General features: G+C 38.8%; 1 protein-coding gene across 1 annotated transcript in view; it reads right to left on the bottom strand.

Moving 5' to 3' along the window:
- LOC308694521 (semaphorin-7A) overlaps positions 1 to 24,706 on the bottom strand; it is a 30,438-nt gene extending 5,732 nt beyond the window's left edge. The window contains exons 1-11 of the mRNA XM_081372106.1: positions 24,487 to 24,706; positions 13,310 to 13,449; positions 13,045 to 13,092; positions 12,510 to 12,602; positions 12,355 to 12,433; positions 9,711 to 9,803; positions 9,432 to 9,565; positions 5,059 to 5,222; positions 4,613 to 4,718; positions 3,739 to 3,913; positions 824 to 933 (exon numbers count right to left, since the gene is read on the bottom strand). Coding sequence (XP_081228232.1) covers positions 824 to 933; positions 3,739 to 3,913; positions 4,613 to 4,718; positions 5,059 to 5,222; positions 9,432 to 9,565; positions 9,711 to 9,803; positions 12,355 to 12,433; positions 12,510 to 12,602; positions 13,045 to 13,092; positions 13,310 to 13,449; positions 24,487 to 24,583 — 1,239 coding nt within the window. The 5' untranslated portion in view covers positions 24,584 to 24,706. The remainder of the gene's footprint in view (positions 1 to 823; positions 934 to 3,738; positions 3,914 to 4,612; positions 4,719 to 5,058; positions 5,223 to 9,431; positions 9,566 to 9,710; positions 9,804 to 12,354; positions 12,434 to 12,509; positions 12,603 to 13,044; positions 13,093 to 13,309; positions 13,450 to 24,486) is intronic.
- Positions 24,707 to 25,277: the final 571 nt, after the last annotated feature.

Raw genomic sequence — 25,277 nt, 5'->3', positions numbered from 1 at the left:
AAATAAAGTTGCAATTGCTTATAAAGTCAGAACGGCAAGATATAGAGTCAGAATTGTGATATAAAGTCGCGTTATAAAGTCAGAATTGCGAAATATAAAGTCAGAATTGTGTGACATAAAGTCGCAATTGCTTATAAAGTCTAAGTGAATTATTATTTAACCTTTACATTATTTGTTATTAATACAAACTACACAATAGTAAGAGCTGAACTGTTGCTTCATTTATCCAATTTAGAAAAAGTGCTAATTTGGAATTCCAATAAAAGGAAAAAGTGGGCCGGTCTTGGGCCTGAAACTCCCGGGCTGAAAAGTGGCCCCACTCCGGCCCTGGTGATTCCAATCATAATTCAAGCCATTTAAACCCATCATGTTGAACAGTGCGCATCTGAAGTGTCTTAGCTGAAGGAAATAATCCATTATTTATCAACTTTACTATATATCAGCCAAATTTTCTCATCAGGCCGATAACGATAACATTAAAAATTAGCATATATCGGCTGATACCGATATATCATGCATCCCTAGTATCTGAATCTTCAGAGTTATTAAAAGCAAAATAAAACGGCTATATTATATTAACAGTGAGCTCAAAGTATTGGATGTTCGTACATCATATATACGGTATAATCACCTACAACAATCCACTGAATAACATTTTGTTCAAAGCAACTCGCATTGCATTCAAAATATGAATTTGATCAGATTATTCATCCCAAGACCTTGATGATGATCTATTGTTTGAGACTGTCATCATTCTCCTCCTCTTTTACTTCAGCATTTAGGTGCTTATGTCATGTGGAAGTGGTTGTTTTGTGTGTCGTACCTCAGAAGTGTCCAGAAGCATGCCGGTGATGTGTGTCCCGTGTGGAAACGGCTGATACTCCGCAATCACAAAAACAGGCTTTTCCAGGACTTTATGGACCCGTCCACTCTCTGTGAGAGAATAAGAACACTTTCAATATAACAACAGGACTGTTATCTAACCCATCTGTCACAAAAACATCACACACACATCTCTATATGGGAAGCATTCAAGATACCCGACTCCAAATCAGGTTTGAGGTTACATGTTGCTTTTGTATGAAATAATCGGTTGCCTAATTTTAGTCACAAGGCCGGAGTGACTGCGGTTACACACACTGTGTGGCAAAGCATCTGTTTTCAGCGTGAATGCCGCGAAAAACACACAAAACACATCTAAAACGAGCTTTGCGATTCACTGTACAAATAGATTTTACAAGAAATCTGAGGTATATTTTTACAGACTGACGAAAGATACAGAACAGAGAAGCAAATGAATTCACAGAAACTGGATCCCGGCAGAGAAAGCTGGATTTGCAGTTTCATTGTGTGTCAATATGCTGAATTAGGGGTAAAATCATACACTATATATTGTATTGTTAGATATTGTATTGACAACTCATCAATTAAATGTTTACCAGCGTATATTCTGCATAATTGGATGTTTTTAAATAAACACTGACAAAAACTACATAAGTTTTAGGGCTAGATGATATAATGATATATATAACATTGATATGAGTGATCACATGGATTTACACATATATTGTGTTTATATAAAGCGTTCACAGGCTAATTTGCTTTATGTATTTCCCCGGTGTGGAAATCAGGCTCATATAAATGTGAGGAAACACGATTCCTGCTGCATGTTAATATCCATGATCACTGGATCTTTGGTTAGCTGTAAGGAACACTATATCGAGTCCAACCTTTAATTTAAACTGATAATCGTTTGTTTTACACGCATTCTCTCAGTTTCTCCTCTATTAAATCCAGTCGCTCAGCAGCTCTTCTGCCACTAACTAACACCTAGTTAGACAGCTCACTAGGGTTTGAAACTATTAGACTGCATCACTTTGATAAATCATACTACACTCCTCACACACTTATTGTTTAGTCAGCCTCAGTCTTCTGACTAACACTACATTATCAATGATTCATTACATTTTTCTAGCATTTACATGTCCAAGCCTTTTCCAGTAGAGCTGGTCATAACTGTGAAACTGATATGAGTTTAAATCAACATGAGCTGCATTTACAAGCTATTTATCTGCTCAGGTGACACATGAACAGGATGTTCAACGGGAAGCAAGTCATAAAAATAAACCGTCTGATAGACTAATGACTCATGAGCCAAATCATCTTAAAATCCCCCCGTAGTCAAATCATTTTAAACTCATCTTTGATCACTAAAACTACATATTGAAATGTTTTTTCCTTGAAAAAAATGTCTTCATGCCTTAAATATCTTGAATGTAACTTGACACCCTTGCCTCATTTAGTATGCATGGTTCTATGAATATGTAAATTAGCCCCGCCTCCTCTCACTTCACTGTAGTTTGAAGGAGAAAATACAGTCTTTTCCACTCTTTTACTAGTAATTAAAATAATCTGACATTGATTTTGAGAATGTCTTCTTAAACAGGCGTGCTTCTTCTGAACCATTAAGATATGTTTGTGGGAGTTCTGTATGTGGAAATGATGCGCTTGTACACATTGCGCTGGAATTGTAAGATAAGCTGTGATTAATAAAGAGGAATGCATACTGAAGTTTTATAAATCGCTCATGGGAACATTTCGAAAACTGTTGCACGTTCACATTCAGGATCACTATATACACACACCTTTATACTTGAGGACCTTTGGCCGGTTGTATAAAATGCTTAGACTAGCCTTAAAAGTTATTCATCTATTTTTTCTTTCTTCAAAACTGGAGCTTCCTTTTTAAAGCCTTTTACATAAAAAGGAGATCGGTCTAATTTGAATTGGAAAAGTAAGACTGATTATCTCTTGTCTAACTGCTAGTTGGTCAAACTAGTTCTTAAGACACGGGGCCCTATTTTAACGATCTGAAACGCAAGTATCAAGCGCGAAACGCAAGTAACTTTGTGTGCGGATCTAAAATGTGTTGGTCTGAAGTCGCTTCATTACTCATAGGTGTGGTTTGGGCGTAACGTGAAATAAACCAATCAGAGCGTCATCTCACATTCCCTTTAAGAGCAGGCGCGCTTGTTCCATGGCGGATTGCTATTATAACGGCGGATTTGCCAGGAGCGGTTCACAGCCGAGGAGACCGACGTTCTCGTCAGGGCCGTAAAACACAGAGAAGTGACATTGGGGATGGAGAAACACACCCAGATTAGCTTCGGTTAAACAGGCGTATGATAATTTGGGTAAATGTGTAAGCTAGATTTATGACTATTTTTTCACATCTTCATGGACACAACAATGATTTCCCTCGTGTGGAATATTTTTCTTTGTAATTATGTATGGTTTGCAAACATGTGAACTGCTGCGTCTGTGTAGATGAGAGAAGCAAAGTGTGTGTGTGTTGTGTTGTGCACACGCTACATTATGGCCAAGCATGCGCCCTTAAAATAGCATCTGAACGCGCCACTGACTTTAGACGAGGTTTCTCCTGGTCAGTGGCGGAATTGTTTTCTGAAACTGCAAAATAGCACCAGGGAACGTTTGCGCTGGAACACGCCTCCTCTTTTCCCTGAACCGCCCCCGGGAGCGCAAGTTCATTCCCGAATTTACAGACGTGCGTCTGTGGAGGGAAAAGTCCGCTGTGCGTCGGGTGCAAAATAGGAATGAAACGTGCGTCGTGTACAAAGTCAATAGCGCTGTGTGCGAGATAGGGCCCACGGTCTTAACATAGAGTTTATGCTTCTGAATCGTAAAGGTTGTGTCATCTTAAGTGACAGATTCACGTACCTAGAGACAGAAGCAGGACGGTGTCGTGTTGTTCTCGGTCCACCTGGATGTGTGTGTAATGGTGGTGTCTGAACAGCAGGGGTCCGTTCTCTGGCATCACCCAATCCTTCATCTCGGGACGCACCGGCATGAACTTCAGCACCTCAGCGCTCAGACTAGCACTGTTATCCACACACTAAAAGAACGACGAGTAGTTAGTTAGAAGGAATGGGAAAGATAACCGTGACTGATATTTAATCAGAGCTCAACATTCGGTTCAAGACTGTCATTCAGAATCTCTAGCAAGAATTGAAGTGATGTATGCTATAAAACCCAGACTGACTGGATTACATCATTCAGTTTATGAGATGTGTAGTTCGTTCATTCCCTCATAAAAGACAGCACAGAGTCTTGTGGTTTGGTTTGGTTTATGTTTCAGAACTCTAGAATGAATCATGTACTGTAGTAAAGTTCCTACGGGGAAAGGACATGACAAATACTCTGTTGCTGAAGAAGAAAAGCAGATATTGTTGAGCTCGTGACAATATTATGGAAGCTTGTTTCCGCCACAGAATAAAACATTTCAAAAGATAATCGTGACTTTTTATCTTGCAATTCTGAGACAAAAAGTCGCAATTACCTTTTTATTTTTTATTTTCCGTGGTGGAAACAAGCTTCCACACAATATTGACAGTACAAGTCAAATTTAATTTGTATTGGCCTAGCGCTTTTCCCAATAAACATTCAGAAATTCAAGATGTTAATGTTTATTATACCCTAATATCTTCATGCCCTATAGTCGCATTTAGCAGATTAGAGTTGGGTGATAATATAGTTCTCTTTTTTTTTTGCGATTATACAAGCAGTATCGCTTCAGTGACGGCATAATCCTCACCGTTCCCGGCCGATGACCCGCAGGAACATTGGTGGAGTTGAATCCAGAGGAAGCGAAGATGGTGCCGATTTTGGTCATGTTATAAACGCACACAGCACTTATGTTCCTGTAAATAGAGATGCAGAGCTTCACACTTCACACACAACTTCTCTTTTCTTTCTCAGTGTTTGTGGAACTGTGTCAAATGACAGACATCAACATGTAAATGTCATGTGACTTCTCGTCAGTCATGTTAGCATTTTACACTGATGTGAAAGACTCGATTCTAATCAAAGTTGATTCATTTGGATATATATATATTTTAGGGACAGTACAGTAAAAATCTCAATTAATGTTGTAAACTTTACATTACTATAATATTAAAGGTTAAAATGAACAACTGATTTGTATATGACGTCACACGCATAACCTCTAGACCGCGAAGCATGCGATAGTGTTTGCCTTACCAATAGTTTCTGAAAAGCGCATATATTTTGATGTCGTCGTCTGTTTGTAGTGTGGCCACATCTATCAGCTGACTGAAGTCATGCCCTCTCCCACAGAGCAGACGGGCGTAGATCATCGAGGTCCAGCTGTTCTGAAGGTAAGCCTTCGGACCGCCACGGTCATTCTGAAACACATCGACTTCGGGTCAATATTCAGTGCATATGGACTTGTTTATGGTGTTTTGTGCTTACACTGTTTATAAAAAGCAATATGAACATTCAGTTAAATATCGGTTGTGTTGCACAGAAGAAATGGGATTGAGTCATATGGGATTGGACTGATGATGAGGGAGAGTAAATGACCACAATTAAAATAAGTTCTGTGTGTTTTTTTTTTTTTTTTGCAGCACTCTGTGATTGCCAAAAGGCCTGACTTGCACAATATTTCTCAAATGATCTAATGCAATCAATGCAATTGAAACGAGGACCATAAATCTACAGCAATACCCTGATTTCATACGGAACAAGATTTAAAGGGGTCATGTGACGTTTCTAAAAAGAACATTATTTTGTGTATTTGGTTTAATGTTTAATGTCTTTACGCGGCTTTAGGTTCAAAAAAGTCATTCTTTTACACATACTGTGCTCTTGTTGCTCCTCTATGCCCCGCCTTTCTGAAACGTGTCGATTTTTACAAAAGCTCATCGTTCTGAAAAAGGTGTGCTCTGATTGGCCAGCGATCCAGTGCATTGTGATTGGCCCAAAAATCTTAAGCGTTTGACTGAAATGTCACTCCCATTTCCATATTTGGAACATCAGCTCCCGAAGCAATAATGACAGGTGATGATGTCAATCCGAACCCGAATCTGAACTGGAAAATGTAGATGACCAACTTCGCCAGCGCGACCAGATCGTATCAGATTGGCAAGGTTTTGTTTTATTGGGGACATAATTACTTGATTTTAATGACTTGTACTGTATTTTATTGCATCGCGTCGCACTACGGGTGTGAGAACACCATGTAAACATGAAACTATGTCTGCATTTGTGATCGTAGAAACGACAAGCAAGCGCTACTCTATACTGCTCAAAACTCGCGTTTGAATAGTCATAGCAAATTCTTAAATTAAATACTTACAGGCAGTGTCTGTGAGTTAAAGCGCCAGAATGTATTCGCAAAGATGTATTGCCCCACTTTCTAACATCCGCCTTTGTGAACAGCTGGCCTTGTTCTCTCGCAGGATCTGGAAACAATCCTCCGAAAAATGCGCAGCACACAGTCGAATATTGTGGTTGTACTGTTCTGGGACAGTGTTATAAATAAAGCTTAACTACTGTTTTGTAATTGTGTCCTCTTTTGGAAGGGCAAACAAAGTAGTTTGGCTTTCGAAGCGAAAACCACAGCGTCTCCACGACATGGCGGCGCCGGCGGCAACAACACAGCGAGACGCGTCAAAATCGATCAAAACCCACAGCCAATCAGAACAGCGTGTGGGCGGAGTCAGCCAATCAGAACAGTGGGTGGGTGGAGTCAGCCAATCAGAACAGCGTATGGGCGGAGTCAGCCAATCAGAACAGTGTGTGTGCGGAGTCAGCCAATCAGAACAGTGTGTGTGCGGAGTCAGCCAATCAGAACAGTGTGTGGGTGGAGTCAGCCAATCAGAACAGCGTATGGGCGGAGTCAGCCAATCAGAACAGTGTGTGTGCGGAGTCAGCCAATCAGAACAGTGTGTGGGCGGAGTCAGCCAATCAGAACAGTGTGTGGGCGGAGTCAGCCAATCAGAACAGTGTGTGGGCGGAGTCAGCCAATCAGAACAGTGTGTGGGCGGAGTCTCGCGCCACCAGAGGGTAATCTTGACGGCACTTGCAAGAGCATGGATAAGTCGCTGCATAATCAAATTCACAAATATTACACCATTTAAACATTATTAAAAACACATAGGCGACTGAGTTACTAAAACAATCTTTGCCAAAGAAAACACTTGTTTGTTCACAGTTTGAACGTTCTTGATTCCATTTGTTTAATTTCAAGATCTGAGGTGAATTATCCACTGTTGCTTTTACAGCCACAAAGCTGGAGCACTAAATGATATTCAGAGTCACATGACACGCTTTTAACATTAAATAAAGCACATAAACAGCGCCTGAGATTATCATCGCCACACTTTGTGTTTGTTGTTCCAGCGCGACGTCAGAAAAATAGAAACCGTTTCTACAATAGAATCGTCGCGTGGATAGGACAAACTCTCTGATTAACATGGAGAAGAACCTTTATCGCATGTCGTTGCGTGTAGTTAGGACACTGTGTAAAAGTTCCGCCTTCTTTCTTTGCGTATACATCTGAAACTCTGCCCCACACACTGACGTAGATTTGCGGAGGCGTGTTTGAACGGAGCGTTTTAGGAAGGCGTTAACTTTTATAAAGCACATCTCTTTCGGTTTGACAGCTTTGTAACTCTGCAGATCTTATACTTGCACTAACAGCTACACAATTTTTTTTTTTTTTTTTTTTTTTTTTTTTTGTGTGATATAACACTTGACGTGTCATTAGCACCAGCGTTTATAATTAGGCTGTATAAAATTTCCCTTTAGCACAAATGTGGGTGTGAGATACTGAGAAACATCTTTACATGCAGGTGTCAGTTCGTCGTCTATTAAAATAGGTGAAAGGATACAGAGGACATCCAGATACACACACACACACACACACACACACACACACACACACACACACACACACACACCAACATCAGGCTGCATTTAATGCTGTTTACTGACTGATATCAAATCTGGCAAATCTGGGATTATTTATAAATGTGAATTTGACTGAGAAACTGAAGTGATACTTGCACTGTTCCATAACAATACTGGCAGCCTTTCTATAATTAATTTTTTATATATATCTTATGTACACTACGTCTACCAGTCAACAGTTTTGGATCGGTAAGATTTTTATAAACACAGCCTTGGTGAGCAGAATAGACAAAACATTAAAAAAACGTAGCAATCCAGAACTGTTGACTGGTAGTGAACATCTGAAGTCAATTTAAAGTGCAATAGTGTTCTGTAATCGGGACAGACAGATGTCATTGGGCGGTTTCTTTAGATTTTCTGTTAAAGGGATAGTCCCATCAAAAATAATTCTGTCATTATTTACTCACCATGACTATCTTTCTCCTGCAGAACACAAAAGGAGATGTTTTAAGAGTGTCACGTAAAGCCCCATGATTAGGGTCCACTGTGGTTTTGGATCATATCGACGCTCCTTTTATGGACAAATTATATTTTTCAAAATCTTTTGTGTTCCACTGAAGTCATACAAGTTTGGGAGAGTAAATAATGACCATTTTGGGTGGAGTTTCAATTAGATAAAGTTAGTAAGAATGCAGAGTTGTTATTTGTAATTATTGCGATAATCCAAGAGACATGATAAAAGGTTAACAAGAAATGCACTGTTGATTAAAATGCTAAATTTGATATTTCATTGTGACTGTAAATGAATATTCTTGGACTTGGTGCTGAAACCCAAAGCACAGGACAATAGAGACACCAGAATAACAATATTCATGATTCTGAAGCTGAAAATACTGAATTATTGTAGATGAATATGTTTGCACTCTTTCACTGACTAGATATATTTAAAATAATGTCGGCCACTTTTTACTGGTATCATCAGATATTTGGGATTATCAGGACCCACAAATATTCCCCCATTGCATTATTATACATTATATTCAACATTATATATAAATAATTTAATGTAGTACTGACACTAAAACTCTGAAAACTTTTCTCACAGTCATTTTAATTTGGGTGAACTAGCCTATACACAATACATGTTGCATTTTTGTATTGTGATATATTGTTAAACCCCTATTGAGATTCCTCATATGGTAGAAAAACCCTTAATGGAGTTATGTACAGGTCAGGGGGAATCTCTAATTGCATTATCACTAATAGTTGACAGCCTCTGTGTGACCCTGGACCACTAAACCAGTCACATGGCGCACAGGTATATCTGTGGCCAACAATACATTGTATGGGTCAAAATGATAGATTTTTCTTTTATGCCAAAAATCATGATATTAAGTAAAAATCATGTTCCATGAAGATATTTAGTACATTTCCTACCGTAAATATATAAAACATTTTTGCAGCACAAATGTGGACTTTAAAGGTGATTTTTTTCAATATTTAGATTTTTTTTTCACCCTCAGATTCCAGATTTTAATTTACTCAGCTTTCAAATGATGCATACATCTCAATTTCAAAACATTGAACATATGACTGGCTTTGTGGGCCAGGGTCATGGCTTTAAGCACGTCCGCTGTACAACTCGATCACACACAAATAAAACCAGATCTCGAGATGTTTCGCTGTGCGTTTCTGCTCACCTTGCAGCTCTGAGAGACTCGAGGAATCCACTGGTCAGATTCGCCATCTTTACCTTTGTGTTTCTCAGCGAAGAAGGAATAAACTTTGTCCTCGTATTGGCCTTTCCCGGAGATCAGCTTCAAGTACTTTAACTCTAAATGAAAGGAAATGAAAAACGGCACGTTTCAGAATGAATCTCGTTTCAGAATGAAACTCATTTCAGTGAGAAAGTGAAAGGCTCACTGTGGCAATGAAACCGTTTAGATATCAGTAGTATTGGGTTTAATCTGATTTCTCACCCGTTTGAGTCGGCTGAGACCAAATGTTAGAATTTTTGTCCTTGTTTACCCTGTACAATCCCATCTCAGACTTAGTGAAGTACAGCATATCACCTGAAAGGTAAAATAAAGACAGAACGTGACGTCACGTGTAGCATGTGATAAAAGCAAATAATGCATTACTGCCGCTAGTCAATCATATTGAAAACAAACTCTTTAAAACCAGTTTGAAAGTTGAGAGTTGTGTGAAAGTGATCTTGGACCGTTATACAGCGCATGTTACTCTAAGTCTAAACTTCATTTTCATCCACATAAAATTTTATATGGTGTCCACCCAGACTCCTTGGGCACAAAAATTATCCAATATTTACTCACCGTCGTCAAGTCATCCTAGGTGTCTAGACTATCTTCTTTCAGCCGAACACAATCAGAGTTATGTTAAATAATATCCTGGCTCTTCCCAGCTTTATAATGGGAGTGAATAGTGCATGAGTTTTTGAAGCTCCAGAAAACAATCCATCATAAAATTAATCCACACGACTACAGTGGGTTAATAAAGGCCTTCAAAAGCAAAGCAATGGGTTTTTACAAGAAAAATATCCATATTTAAAACTTTATAAGGTACAAAACCCATGGTTTCGCTCCAGAAGGCCTTTATTAACCCACTGGAGTCGTGTGGATTACTTTTATGATGGATGGATTTGTTTTTTGGAGCTTCAGAGAATTAGGGCACTATTCAATGTCATTACTGGGAAGACCCGGGATATTATTTAATATAACTCTGATTGTGTTCGGCTGAAAGAAGATAGTCTGGACACCTAGGCTGGCTTGAGGGTGAGTAAATTATGAGATCATTTTCATTTTTGGGCGAATTATTTCTTTAACACCAAGTATTAAACTTCAGTGTGTAACTCAAACCAAAATCAAATCCAGCTTTTAATGTTGTTTATGTGTCTATGTGGTGTTATTAATACACTTTAAGACAAAGCATGTGTAAGTTCATAAGTCGACAGCATTGCTGAGTATTTCCTCCTTAAAACTGCAGTGAACCAAAGACAGTCTCAAAAACACGCTTTGAAATCGCTGGCGTTTCTGACGTCACAAACTACCTTGTAACCAATCAGATCAACGTGTGATCGTCAACCTGTGGATCTCTGAGCTGAGCGAGGGGCGGGGCTCATTTGCAAATTCATAGAACCGTGCATACTAAATGAGGCGAGGGTGTCGAGTTACATTCAAGATATTTTAAGGCATGAAGACATTTTTTTTCAAGGCAAAAATGTTGGAAATCGTCATTTTGGTGATGAAAGATGAGTTTTAAGGGATAAAATTATTGATTACAGAAGGACTTTAAGAATATCTTATACTCTATGTGATGCGCCACAATTTTAAAATCTTGTAGTGTGTGCAGGTTTGAGATTTGAAAGAAAGTCTGTGAAGATTCTCCTTATGCGCTTGATGCAACCAGATTTAACAATCAGTTAAGATTTAATGTTAAGACGGCGCAGATCAAACCATCCTGTGTCGTTCCTATTGGTTAAACAAATTTACCGAAACACTAATCAAGGGTCAAACATCCATCTGTCAGATCTATATATGGAGATAAACTGTAGACCATCAGTGAACGGAAGCTCAAGTTCCTCTTTCAGTTCCTCTCTCAGAAGTTGTGATGAAAGAAACAAATGTGCAGAAATCACAATTTCTTCTCAGACGCATTCGTGACACTGTAGTTTAACCAAACGTGAGCATTTTGAATACTGTATGAATTTCCAGGGATATTTATAGCAAAATGTCCAAGCGCCTCTTTCTATTTTCAGTGAATAACATGTCAGTCTGTTCTTCACACAAAGCATCAAATGACTGCAGAAGACTTGTAAAGTCATATGACCTGCTGTTACATATTCATATCGTTTTTGGTGGTTTCTTGACAGCCATTGTATGAAATAGAGCAGCGTGAACATTCTCCTAAACTTCTCTATTTGTTTGGAACGACATGGATGTTATGTAACCCTACAATAAAAAATAAACATTCATCAACTTTCCAGTTAGTTTTCCAGAATATGAGTTGAACATTGACAGTTAGTTATATGTAGTATCAGCAATAAATGGTATTGCATGCAAATGCATGTTTAGTTGCAGCATGAGCTTCGGTAACAGCACAGCGTTTCAACACGTAGATGGCTTCCTGACCCACTGCTAGAACAAACACGCAACCCTGTGTGAAATCATATTGGAACGCTATTTCCTAATATAACCTTCTATACTAAAGATTAGTGCCTTGATACTTTCCTCAACACTGAATAATGGAGGAAAGGGAAAGTAGGAGTGTTTGAGAAACCGAACCAAGCACAATCCCCCCTGTATCCTCAAATTAATAATAATAATAATCCTCCTACTGTGCTCCGCTAAATGCCAAACAATGAACAAGCCATTTGGTTGTGAAGAATCTCTTGAAGAGTGGGTGTTTCAGAACATCATGTTCATCAGATGCATGCATGATGAATCCAGCCCTTCAATACCTCAAATATTCAACAAGATGTGAATGACCATTATTTTTGCAATTCTAATAAGTGCCACCAAAACTGCAACTCAAACTAATGCAAGCTTACTTCGTACATGAATACAAACGCATACACCAATACTCAAAACTGTGTGCAATACTCACCATCAAGTAATGACGGCTCATCAATAACTGGCACATAATTTTCTAATTTGAAGCAGTCAGTCAGGGAATAACTGGAGTTCTGGAACAAAACAGATCAGACTCAGCTTCATATGTTCACACCAGTTCAAACAGCGTACAGTAAAAACAGGACATACCAAGTTACAGCACTTTGTATTTTCGGCAGATCCGCAGAAAAACAGATTTCCATCAGCGTTCTGACTGAGCAGAGAGAGCCTGTACGGACACTTCTGAAAAATCAACAGTTCAACAGCCGTTAGTGACCTTTAACGGGACAAAAACACCAGAAGCTCCTGAAACAACACTGATAATGTTTACGATAATGTTTGATTAAACACTGTAACCGGCATTTATGTCGGCGTGTGTGTGTGTGTGTGTGTGTGTGAGAGAGAGACTTACTGATAAAGTTTCACAGAAATATATAGACTTCGATTTGAACTCAAGATATTACAGAAATGTTTTCCTCTTGTGCAGCCGAATGAAGAGGAGAAAACACTTTTTTGTTTGTTTTGTTAAGTCTACATATTTAAACCAGTAAAAATGGTTTTAAAACAAAAAATGTAATAAGCAGATTGGTAAATACCGGAGTCAGTAAAGTTTGATTCTCTAGGAAGTCTGAATATCAAAAATCTTGCATTAACATTTTCCTTAAACTCTCTTCTTAATACTTACTGGATTGGCTGAATCTTCACTTTCACCATTACAGAGACTCACATTTACCTAAATAAGGGTGCAAACAGTCTATTACAGCAAACATCTCATATTACAAGCCAAAAAAAGTTGACACTGCACAAACATAACCTTCAAACTTGATAATCACGTTACTCAAGCCATAAACTCTTAATGAGAAAAGGGATTTGAATGTATATCAATGTTTCAGATGATTTGCATCACAGCAGTTGCATATGGTTTTGCATTATCGTTTCAAGTAAAATACCAGTTTGGGTTTAAGGTCTTGTGCTGGTGTGATGGAATAAAGGGTCTCGTTTCTTCCAACCCAGATGATTTTGCTATCAGAGGTGCCGACCAGTTTAACCAAGCCACTATGGTGGTTTTCAAATGAAGACCTGGTTATACCTGAAAGAGAGAGAAAAACTGAAGATATAATATCCAAAAAGTGTGCATCCAGTTTATTAATGCACAACACCAGCTCTGGGTTGCGTTTCCCAAAAGCATCATTAGCCAACTAATATGGTCGCAAGTTCAGTTGAGGTCCTGAGGTCCAGTATGAGGTTCATAGTTGGGTCCGCACAACTCCACATAGTTGGAAACAAACTTTAAGTGGTTTGTGGGTAATTACCAAAGAGTTCACAAGAATACACGAGTTCATGAGAATACATGAGAACATGAAGTGAGGCTTTGACACAAGAAAATGTGAATATTTGACTATTAAATATTAGATTTGGATATAAAACACCGTTAACATATTTTCATGTAACATCCACCAATAAAATGTTTTTCAAACAATTTAAAGTCCCCCTTTGGTGAAAAATCCAGCTTTTAATGTTGTTTGTGTCTATGTGGTGGAAAAAAATATACTATGGAAGTCAATAGTACCAAAAACTGTCTGGTTACTGACATTCTTCTAAATATCTTCCTTTCTGTTCAGCAGAAGAAAGAAATTCATACAGGTTTGAAACAACATGAGGGTGAATATATGATGACAGAATTTTCATTATAAAGTGGAGTATCCCTTTAAGACAAACGATGTGTAAATTCATAAGTCGACACCATTGCTGAGTATTTCTCCTTAAAACTGCAGTGACCAAAGACAGTCTCAAAAACACGCTTTGAAATCGCTGGTTTCCCTTTCGAAAGGCAATCCTATTGGCCGACGACAGCCTATAACATCACTACTAGTGTTCTAACCCTAACCCGTATTCAGCACGCATTTATCACCATCAGCACACAAACTACGCTGATGTTGAGGGGATGCGCGAACACGGGTATGTGTCGATGCCCCAATTGATGAGATGTTTGCTAAGTATCTCGCGGCTGGAAAGACACCGACACTAAATGCTCCGGCCCTAAAAGGCAGGGCATACGCGGCGGCGGGTCTGGCTGGTGATGCCTTGCACACAATGGCGGTGTCGCAAGCATACCAGGCTGATCTGCAGACAGAGTTGGTCCGAATCTGCGCTTCCTCACCCCAAGCGCTTCTTGCATTAGCCCTGAGGCTGGACCTATGATGAGTTATCCCTTCAATGTACGAACCCGTCTGTGGGTCTGGCGTCGGGTGTGGTAGTAAGTGAGCCCATTCAAGCTCTTATGGCTATAAGCCTCCATTTGTAGTGTTGTTTAGGCCATCACTCAATGGGCAGCAGGTCTCCTCCGTTTAAGAGAGTTTTTAGTAAGGTTGAGCAGTAGACCACGGTTCCCTGTTAGAAAGTATCATGGGGGTGTTAGGTAGGGTTTTTATAGTTCCCTGAAGTGCCCATAGGTAGGCTATGCATACCCTTCCCAGAGGCCTCCTCTTATGTTAGAGTTGGCAGGCTTATATAGTGGGCAATGCCAATCTGTAGTAGGAAACAGGTTGGCTTTATTATATGGAAAATTCTCAAGTGAGGCCACCGTTCATCTGAGCATCAAACAGACATTCTGCGTGAGATGGCTTCCTCCTAAGCGGGGGTTATTCTACTGAGGCCAACGCTCCAGATATAACTACAGAGTCAAGCATTTGGCCCTCGTCAGGCCACCTTATACTAGAGCATCAGGTCTTCCCTCACTTTGAGAGTCGTTTTGAGATTATAGCTCTGAACTTCAGTCACATAGCATTCGTGTTGGGCTTAGTAACTAGGAAAATAGTGGCGGTCTGCTGAGCATTCTCACCTTGAGCATCTCAATATCTGAGAGTAGGTTCCTTACAATTAGATTGTTAGGCTATTCCTCTAAATCTACAGGAGTCGTCTAGCCAAGGCCTGCCTTTTGCACTAGGTGTACAAATGCTAATGGTGTTACAGGGTAGATTGCAGCATAGGTAGCATGCTATCTTCAACAAACAAAAAAAAAAGCCCCCCATGCAGATATCTCATTGGCGTTGTCAGGCCGTTGTGAGCCCCTTGAATAAAAGAATTCAAGTCATTAGGTTGAATGTTGTTGGTGGCCTCCATTTCCTTGGGTTTAGTAGAGAATGTAAAATCTGTCTTGTAAAAAATACAAGATAATAGGCCTCGACCCTGATACACTCCTCAGGGTCATACTGATAGTACTACCCTTGTTAGGGTCATTGTTTATAGTACTTTGCTACCCATAGCTCGTATGATATCACCCTTCACCACCCAAGCTCCGGTAGAGACAGATTAGTTACTCCCTCCCACTTGGGATGGTTGAGTACGCTCCCTTAGAGCCGAAGCACTGCCTGGGCTGACGCCCGTGACAGTCGAAGCTGTAGGCCTCACAGTAAGCCTCCTCGATAGTCCGGTAGCGTAAGACTACTCCCTTGCTTTAAAGGGTCGATGGCACTTCTGCTGAGTACACTGTCCTATTGGCAATGTAAACCCTAGAGCTGGAGGCGCTCCCCTTATTAGGGTCCCTTTAGAGTGCCCAGCTCCACAGGGCCCTGAAGCACTGTGTAGATCCAGGATCGAGTAGAGTTACTCCCCTCGTCTGCAAGGGATAGAAAGCGCTATGCTGAGTTCTACTCTTTAAGATGCCCGTCTCTTTGATCCGGTCTGTGAGCGATCACTGCCACTATCTGCAGTCCTCCCTATCGGATGCCTCCACTAGTGAGGCAAATAACGTTAGAGACTCTGTTTAGGAAACGGACAGGTTGTTGGTAAGACTAGGTCAGTAAATTAGACCAGGTCAGCCTCCCTGGTGGCATGTGGGGTTGACTTTATGTCCCCCTCAGAAAGTGACTGGGCTTTCGGACCCCCGGTCATATTCCCTTAAAGGAACCCCTTCCACGGAAGCTGTTGGTTCCAGGCCTTTGTGCGGGCTTGGCGTTCCCCATAGCGTCAAATCGACGCAGTGCGAGTTCCCTTTCGAAAGGGAACGTCTAGGTTACGACTGTAAGCTCTGTTCACTGAGAACAGGGAACGAGACACTGCGTCTTTCGCCATGCCTTGGGGACGCCTGCTGAACAGTCCCTTCAGACGATAAGTTGTTGACATGATCTCCAGGCTCCCCTTTTATACTTCCGGGTCGCACTAGTAGTGATGTCATAGGCTAATAGGATTGCCGTGATTAGATAAGCGTTTCAGACACCGGTTCACGTGGAGGCATTCCCCATAGTGTCAAATCGACAGTCGTAACCTAGACAGTTTCTGATGTCACAAACTGTAACCAATCAGGTCAATAGGGCTGGTCCGAATACCATTTTTTTTTAGCGTCGGTAGTAATGAACATGGAATATTCAAAGCTTTGGAGAGAGGGGGCTGAACATATTCTTCTCTCTAATAAAGGCAGGAATCTCTATGTGTCTGTCTGTGCGTTTGCATTTTGATTATTTCGAGAACCGTTCATCCAATCGACTTCACAAGGGAGTGCAGTGTCGCATTTGGTGCAATATAGATGGACACGCGAGACACATTCAGAATTAACAAACTTTTAGTAAACTACAGAACAGCGCGAGCGGGAAGCGGCGCACCTTACGCGGGCTGGGCTTATATGCTCCGAGAACGGACACTGCACTAGTGATATTAAACGCGCACACACAGGTCTGTTAGAAATACTTTTAAGGTAGTCTAATATTTTTCTGACTAACAAATTACTAACACAGTAAAGGGTAGAATTACATAAAGAAAAACGAAATTTAAATAAAGAAAAATGAAATTTAAATAAAGAAAAAGCAAAATTTAAATATAGAAAAATGAAATTTAAATATAGAAAAATGAAATTTAAATAAAGAAAAATAAAATTTAAATAAAGAAAAAAACTACATTTAAATTAAGAAAAACGAAATTAAGTTAAATTAAAAACGAGTTTAATTTAGATTGATAATAACGGGTAAAAAGCTTAATACATTTTGTTTCTATTATTCTATTTTCCACAATGTCAAAGCAACGCAGCTTAACCCAAAACACAAGCTCAGGCATGCACTTTTGTCCACACACACTCCGCTGTTCTCATGCATTCCTGTCCACACACACTCCGCTGTTCTCATGCATTCCTGTCCACACACACTCCGCTGTTCTCATGCACTTCTGTCCACACACACTCCGCTGTTCTCATGCACTTCTGTCCACACACACTCCGCTGTTCTCATGCACTTCTGTCCACACACACTCCGCTGTTCTAATGCACTTCTGTCCACACACACTCCGCTGTTCTCATGCACTTCTGTCCACACACACTCCGCTGTTCTGCACTTCGGTCCACACACACTCCGCTGTTCTGCACTTCGGTCCACACACACTCCGCTGTTCTGCACTTCGGTCCACACACACTCCGCTGTTCTCATGCGCTTCTGTCCACACACACTCCGCTGTTCTCATGCACTTCTCTGTCCACACACACTCCGCTGTTCTCATGCACTAGGGGTGGGCGATATCTCGATATTTACGATATATCGAGATATTTTTTAAACTCGATATGGATTTTGACATATCGTATATATCGATATATTGTTTATATTTAATTCTGATTTCGCCAATTTGCTTGTTTGCCTTCTCTGTGTTGTGCTCGCGCTCGCCCTCGCCCTCCTCCGCCTCCTTGCTTTTGTTCCCCCTCCCCTCGCGTGTTGTCTCATTCAACCAAGTCCCCCGAGTTCGGTCAGGCACATCAATCTTTCCCCCCCCAGCGAGTGCTTGAAGTGCATCAGAAACAGCGCGCGCGCGATCAGTTGTTGTTGGTAATTTTTTGTGTAGCGTCGCCTCTCGCCGCATTGCTTTTGTTTGAGGGCGCTTAAAACACTCACACTTAACATGCTCCCCTAGAAACGGGCCTGGCAGCTCGCGCCAGGTCTAGACACGGTGAAAGTTTCCTGATTGTGACGGATGGCCGAATTTACATGACACATTATAAATTAGCATTAGCCTAAGTTACCTATTCTGCTATATACAGTGTCAAAAAGAAGAGAAGAGGATAAAGGTGGATAAAGACAGAGGTAAAGTGATGTAATGAATGAACAGTTTATCTAATTGCATAGTAGTAAGATACTGTAATTTAATGGCAGTTATTTTTAGAGCCCGACCGATATATCGGCAGGCCGATATTATCGGCCGATATTAGACATTTTCAAAACTATCGGTATCGGCATTTATAACGGCCGATAAATGAATATTTCAAAAATAAAATAAAAACGGACGAAACACCCTTCAACCATGTTATGAGTGTTGGCGTTGTATAGTTTGTCCACCAGAGGGCACTCTACACCGTCCCTGTTGGCAACACTCGTGTATAACGCGCCACACATTCAGCAACCTGTTGATCCAGCCCGAGTCGGGCAGAGAGAACCGCGAGTGAGATCAGCGGTGAAGTGTGTTCATGGTGAGTTGGTAACGACTCACGAGACATACATTGCTTGAATAACAATTAAAAGAACATCCCTATCAGTTCTCTTAACTCAAATAAGGATGACAAAATTCGTGACTCATGTCCAGTTTTGCTGCGGTTAAATAGGCAGAGAGTGAAGCGGAACAACGCGACGTAGGCTATATTCACATAAAATGTTAACACTGCAGTTCACAAAAGTTCATAATGTGCATGTGCTTTAATGCTTTGTCGGTTAAACATTTAATTTTAAATGCTGATGCGCTGTTCTAACGTGTGCGTTTCTCAGCGCGTACATGTGAAGCTCACATGCACTAAAAGCCTTTCTAGTACCAGCGCCTGGATACTGGACTAAGTTATCTTTCGAGTATTATTGTGCTAATACTGTTAAATACACACAAGATTTACATAAACAATGTCGGTTGTCTAAAGTGAAGGCAAAATTGAGAGAAAATCTGCTTGTCAAATGCGTGTACATTAGACGTGTCGTGCTCAGCTCTTAAAGAGACAGTAGCAATTGTAAACACATTGCCGCTTGTCCTTAAAGGGATAGTTCACCCAATAATAAAAATGATCTCATTATTTACAGGCACTCTAATGTTGTTCCAACTGTATTAATTTCCTTCTAATATTTTTCTAATATTAATAGTTTGAAGAATGTGGGTAACCAAACAGTAGCTGGTCCCCATTGACTTCCAAAGGAGAAAAATATACTATGGAAGTCACTGGGGTAAATCAACTGTTTGGTTACCCACATTCATCCAAATAACTTATTTTCAACAGAAGAAAAAAACACAACTTGAGAGAGTAAATTATGACAATTTGAATTTGTTGTCAATTTGAATGTGAAATTGTTGTTTTTGTTCAAAGGACTAAACATTTAGTCTTAAAAAAAATCTTAAGTTTGTATTTTTATACATTTTAATTATCAGAACTTTAATATATTTTGATGTTCCTCTGTTCTGTTGTGACAATAAAAGAAACAAGTTTCTTTTTAAAATGCATTATCATATTATTTTAGTTAAAACTCATAAATAACTACAAATAACTAATGTTATGGAAATTTGTTAATGTTTTGTTTCTGAAAAAAAAATAAAAAATATCGTCCGATATATCGGAATATCGGATTTTAAAACCAACAAATATTTGTACCAGTATCAGCCTTCAAAATCCTTTATCAGTCAGGCTCTAGTACCCATCAAAAGTTTGTACACAACAATTGTAAAGTGTGTCCAAACTTACTGTACTATAATACACATAAATAATATTGCTACTGTATTATAATATACACATAAATAATATCGGCCGATATATCGGTATCTGGCTTTTTTTATCGGTATCGGCATCGGCGCCCAAAAATCCATATCGGTCGGGCTCTAGTTATTTTACCTTAAACTTTATGCTAGCAGTTGTTCTGAGTTCCCCAGAGGCCCCAGACAGTGTGATTTTGTAACAATCATGTCAATTTTTAGATGCATTTTTATCACTTTTTTTTAAATTAATGTTTTACTCTACAGTTGTGCAGTTTTGGGGGGATATGTGGCATTTTTTTTTATTTATTTGCCAAAATTAGTAATGATATTTCTATACAGGTTTATTAAAAATAGTGCAATATGTATTATTTCTTCCTTTATTTTACAGTTAAATTATTATTTTTGTATACAGGGATTTTTTTTTTTTTTTTAAATGTCGCAGAAGCACTTTGTTCCTACATGAACTGCCTACCTATTTGCACTTCAATAAAAAAAGACTTTGTGGTATTTGGCATATGTGTTTTTGCAGTAGTTTTCGGGGGGTTATATTTCCTGTAAAGATATCGAGATATATATCGTATATCGAGATATAGCAAAATATATCGAGATATATTTTTTGCTCCATATCGCCCAGCCCTATCATGCACTTCTGTCCACACACACTCCGCTGTTCTCATGCACTTCTGTCCACACACACTCCGCTGTTCTCATGCACTTCTGTCCACACACACTCCGCTGTTCTCATGCACTTCTGTCCACACACACTCCGCTGTTCTCATGCACTTCTGTCCACACACACTCCGCTGTTCTCATGCACTTCTGTCCACACACACTCCGCTGTTCTAATGCACTTCTGTCCACACACACTCCGCTGTTCTCATGCACTTCTGTCCACACACACTCCGCTGTTCTCATGCACTTCTGTCCACACACACTCCGCTGTTCTCATGCACTTCTGTCCACACACACTCCGCTGTTCTGCACTCTAGCCAGAGAATACTCCCGTTGCAGGAACACTTTAGTAGGCCAAGAAGAAGCAACTATATTTATTAAGTATAACGAAGTTGAGTTCCTTCAACTGTTCATCCTATTAAAAATGGCTAGGCTATATAAGACTAGATGAACCGCATGGCGGTACAAAATATGACCGCCGCTCAGGCCTGCACTGGCTTTCCACAAAAATAAATGACGTGGAGCAATTTGGCTGTATTGCGTGTTTATGTATATACCTTAAAAAAGTAGTAGTATATGCATGTCTTTGTGTGTGTGTGTGTGTCTGTGCGTGTATGTATGCGTGCGTACATGTGTGTGTGCGCGTGTGTGTTTGTGTGTCTGTGCATGTGGATTTGTATGTGTGTGTATGGGTGTGTGTCTGTGCGTGTGGATGTCAGTGTGTGTGCATGCTTGCGTTTGTTTGTATTCCTGCATGTGTGTGTGTGACAGTTAGGGTTGCCAACTTCAGAAAAGGAAAATGCGGGACAATCGTGGTTATTTATAGGAAAATGAGGGACACTCAAAATATTTGTACTGTATCACACAGTGTACGTCATTTCAGTGTCTGCAGTTAAGTATGTGTTTAAAAGGTTATCAGACATAAACATTTGTCTTGCTTAACCTATTTATGTATTTAATTCTAAAAATAATTTTAATGTCATACATGAAAAAAGTCACATTACAAACAAACCATAGTTCAAAATAACAGCATTTATCTAAAATAAAAAGCTTTTTTAACATTATACACTAGGCTTACAGTTCAAAAGTTTGGGGTTAGTAAGATTATTTTTTGGGAAAAAAAATAAAGTAATTGCCTACTTTTATTCAGCAAGGATGCATTACATTAATCAAAAGTGACAGTTAAGATAATGTTACAAAAGCTTTCTATGTACTTTCTAAAAACATTAATAATAATCAGAAATGTTTTTTGAGCATATTATTCCCTCAGGTAGATTACATGTTTTCTTGCGTGGCTGGATGTTAGACTCATGAACAATAATCACGTTGTTTGCATTCGCCAAAATTGATTAGCCGAAATCAAAACGTGGACAGTGAAAGGAAATTACCGTTAGCGCAAGACGAGTCAGGCTTGAAGCGGAAGCGACCAGACGGCAGAGGATGTTCGCAAATCAAACAATGATTTGTCTCAAAACAGTGATTAAAAAAAGCTGTGATTGGATGATGACAGGTGTCGGTGATCATTCTCAAGTGTCGTGGTCAGCACTGCTGCTGTTGCTGTTGTATCAGTCAGTGGTTTATCAGCTTGTCAAAAAACGGGACACGGGAGGTCACACACGGGACAAATAAATTAGGCCCAAAATACGGGACGTCCCGCCTAATTCGGGACAGTTGGCAACCTTAGTGACAGTATCATCCTAAACCAGCAACCCTTCGCTCAACAGCACCATCTACAGGCCGATGAGTGTACAGTCACTAAATGTGCACATAAATGAATTTATTTTATACCCCCCCATGGATGAAATTCTACGAAACTTAGCATACCCCCAGAGGATGTCAAGTTAATCATACACATGAAATATGGTGCAGTTCTGAACATCTCAACTGAAGATAGGGGCGATTAAAGCAGACAGGTCAACGTGTGATCGTCAATGAGTGGATCTCTGAGCTGCTGTGAGTGCGTGGAGGCGGGTTACATTTGCATATTCATAAAACCGCTAATAGGCTGACTAAATGAGGCACCGGTGTAGTAATAAAGTCAGAATTGCAAGATATAAACTCGCAATTCTGACTTTAACACAATTGCGAGTTTATATTCTTTCTATCCGAATTGTGAGATGTAAATAAGTGGCACTTATCTTTTGAATTGTTTTATTCCGTGACAGAAACAAGCTTCCGTATTATTATTTTATTATTAATATTAAGTTCCACTGGCCTTTAAACCAATCATCTCTTTCTCTTTACTACTAGTAGGCTAGTTACAGTGTTAAATAAACATGAATCAACATCAGTAGGAATGTTGAAAGATACAGAACAACTCACTGAAATCAATCACGTCTCAAGTAATCAGTGTTTCAATCGCAGAAAAATGACAATAAAACATCTTGTAAACTGTCACATTTACCTCAGAAAAGCCATTCAGTGAACATAGCATAGTGAGCTAGAAGCATTACTTTAGAGAGGAGCATTTTGCTATAGGCACTATATTACATATCATTATATTTTTACTCTTATATCGTTAGAAAAATATGTAAGAAAAACCACCTTATAGCCTATTAATTGTATAAAATCAGTTAATATCCTATTTTTATATTATAGCAATATTATAATATTAATATTATTTAAAAATAATTTAAATGATATTAAAATAAGTCTCCCTCCAAGCTGAACTCAAAAGTTGGCGTTATATATATATATATATATATATATATATATATATATATATATATATATATATATATATATATATATATATATGTATGTATGTATGTATGTATGTATGTATGTATGTATGTATGTATGTATGTATATATATATATATATATATATATATATATATATATATATATATATATATATATGTATGTGTATATATATATATATATATATATATATATATATATATATATATATATATATATATATATATAATATAAATTGTAACGGGTTGTAACAATACCCTAATTTCACGATTCGAGACATATCACGATACTGAACTCACGATACGTTATTATTGCGATACTCCAAGACATATAATAAAAGGTTAAGAAAAATTTTACTGTTGATTAAATGCTAAATTTGATATAACATTGTGGGTGTAAATGAATAGGCTTGGACAATGGTGACACCAGAATAAATATATTCATGATTCTGAACCTGAAAATACAGAATTATTTTAGACGAATATGCTTGCACTCTTTCACTGACTAGATATATTTAAAATAATGTAGGCCACTTTTAACTGGTAACATAAGACTAATAACATAAGCATTATCAAGACCCACTCATATTCCCCCATTATTATACATTATATTCAACATAATATATTGTAGCATAATGTAGTACTGACTCTGAAAACTTAAATTTTCTCACAGGGTAATTTTTATTTTGGGTGAACTATACACAATACATATTGTCACTATCCACAATACATATTGTCACTATCCACAATACATAGGCCTATTGTTGCATTTTTGTATTACGATATATTGTGACACCATATATTGTCATATATATATATATATATATATATATATTATACATACATAGTTGTATTATTACTGACTGTAATATAGCCTAAACAAACACACACACACACACACACACACACACACCCAAACTTTTTGACCACCGTGTGTGTGTGTGTGTGTGTGTGTGTGTGTGTGTGTGTGTGTGTGTGTGTGTGTGTGTGTTTGGTTGTTGTTGTTTTTTCATCACAGAACGATCTTTTTAAGAATACAAGAAAATGTTCGCTCACCTTCCTTTTTCACTGTCACTCGAGCATCATAATGCAGTTTTGTTGAACAAACACATGAAATCCACATCAACAGCACACAGAAACACATCCAGTCCATCTTTACTAGCGAGTTTTGACCAGGTTTTGAGAGACTGAGTGAGTTTTTAAAAGTGCGTCCGTTTAAACTTCCTCACAGAGTTAAAGCAGAAGGCGCGGTTATCTTCTCTCTCTCTGTGTGTGTGTGTGTGTGTGTGTGTGACACGCAATTGATAAGTGGGATGATGCTGTAGTTCTTCATCTGAATGCCAAGATAACTGTAATTATACACTCAGTTTTATAATAAATACAAGACAATGCTGCCTGACATACGCTACTGGTGTTCTCATTTAACTCGAAATGTGTGACGAGTGACGAGTAACAACCATCCGCGATATGGCAGTTAAACATTTATACAATTTACCGAATTAAAATAAATAAGAATTAGAATAAATTGAATTTAAGTAAGCTAAGAGCGCGAAATGACACCATCATCATACATGTCAGAGAAGACGCGTTATGTACGATATGTAAGTTACGAAATAGTTCATGTAGAAAGTAAACTTTCCCAACACTGGCTAAATCCATTATAAGTTACCAAATTTTAAAATGAACTAGTTCAGTTCATACTTCATACGTCAAAATTCCACACAGTTCCAAAAAGGAACTAGTTCATAGTTCGTTTTTCCATATGTTGCTACAATCAATTTTTTTCCCCAAAAAAATATTCCCACTGCCCATATAGAACCACAGACAGCAATTATTAAAAACGTGCT

Source organism: Scardinius erythrophthalmus (genome assembly GCF_964197995.2).
Source record: "Scardinius erythrophthalmus genome assembly, chromosome: 8".
Classification (NCBI taxonomy): Eukaryota; Metazoa; Chordata; class Actinopteri; order Cypriniformes; family Leuciscidae; genus Scardinius; species Scardinius erythrophthalmus.
This window is presented reverse-complemented; position numbering and strand designations above follow the sequence as displayed.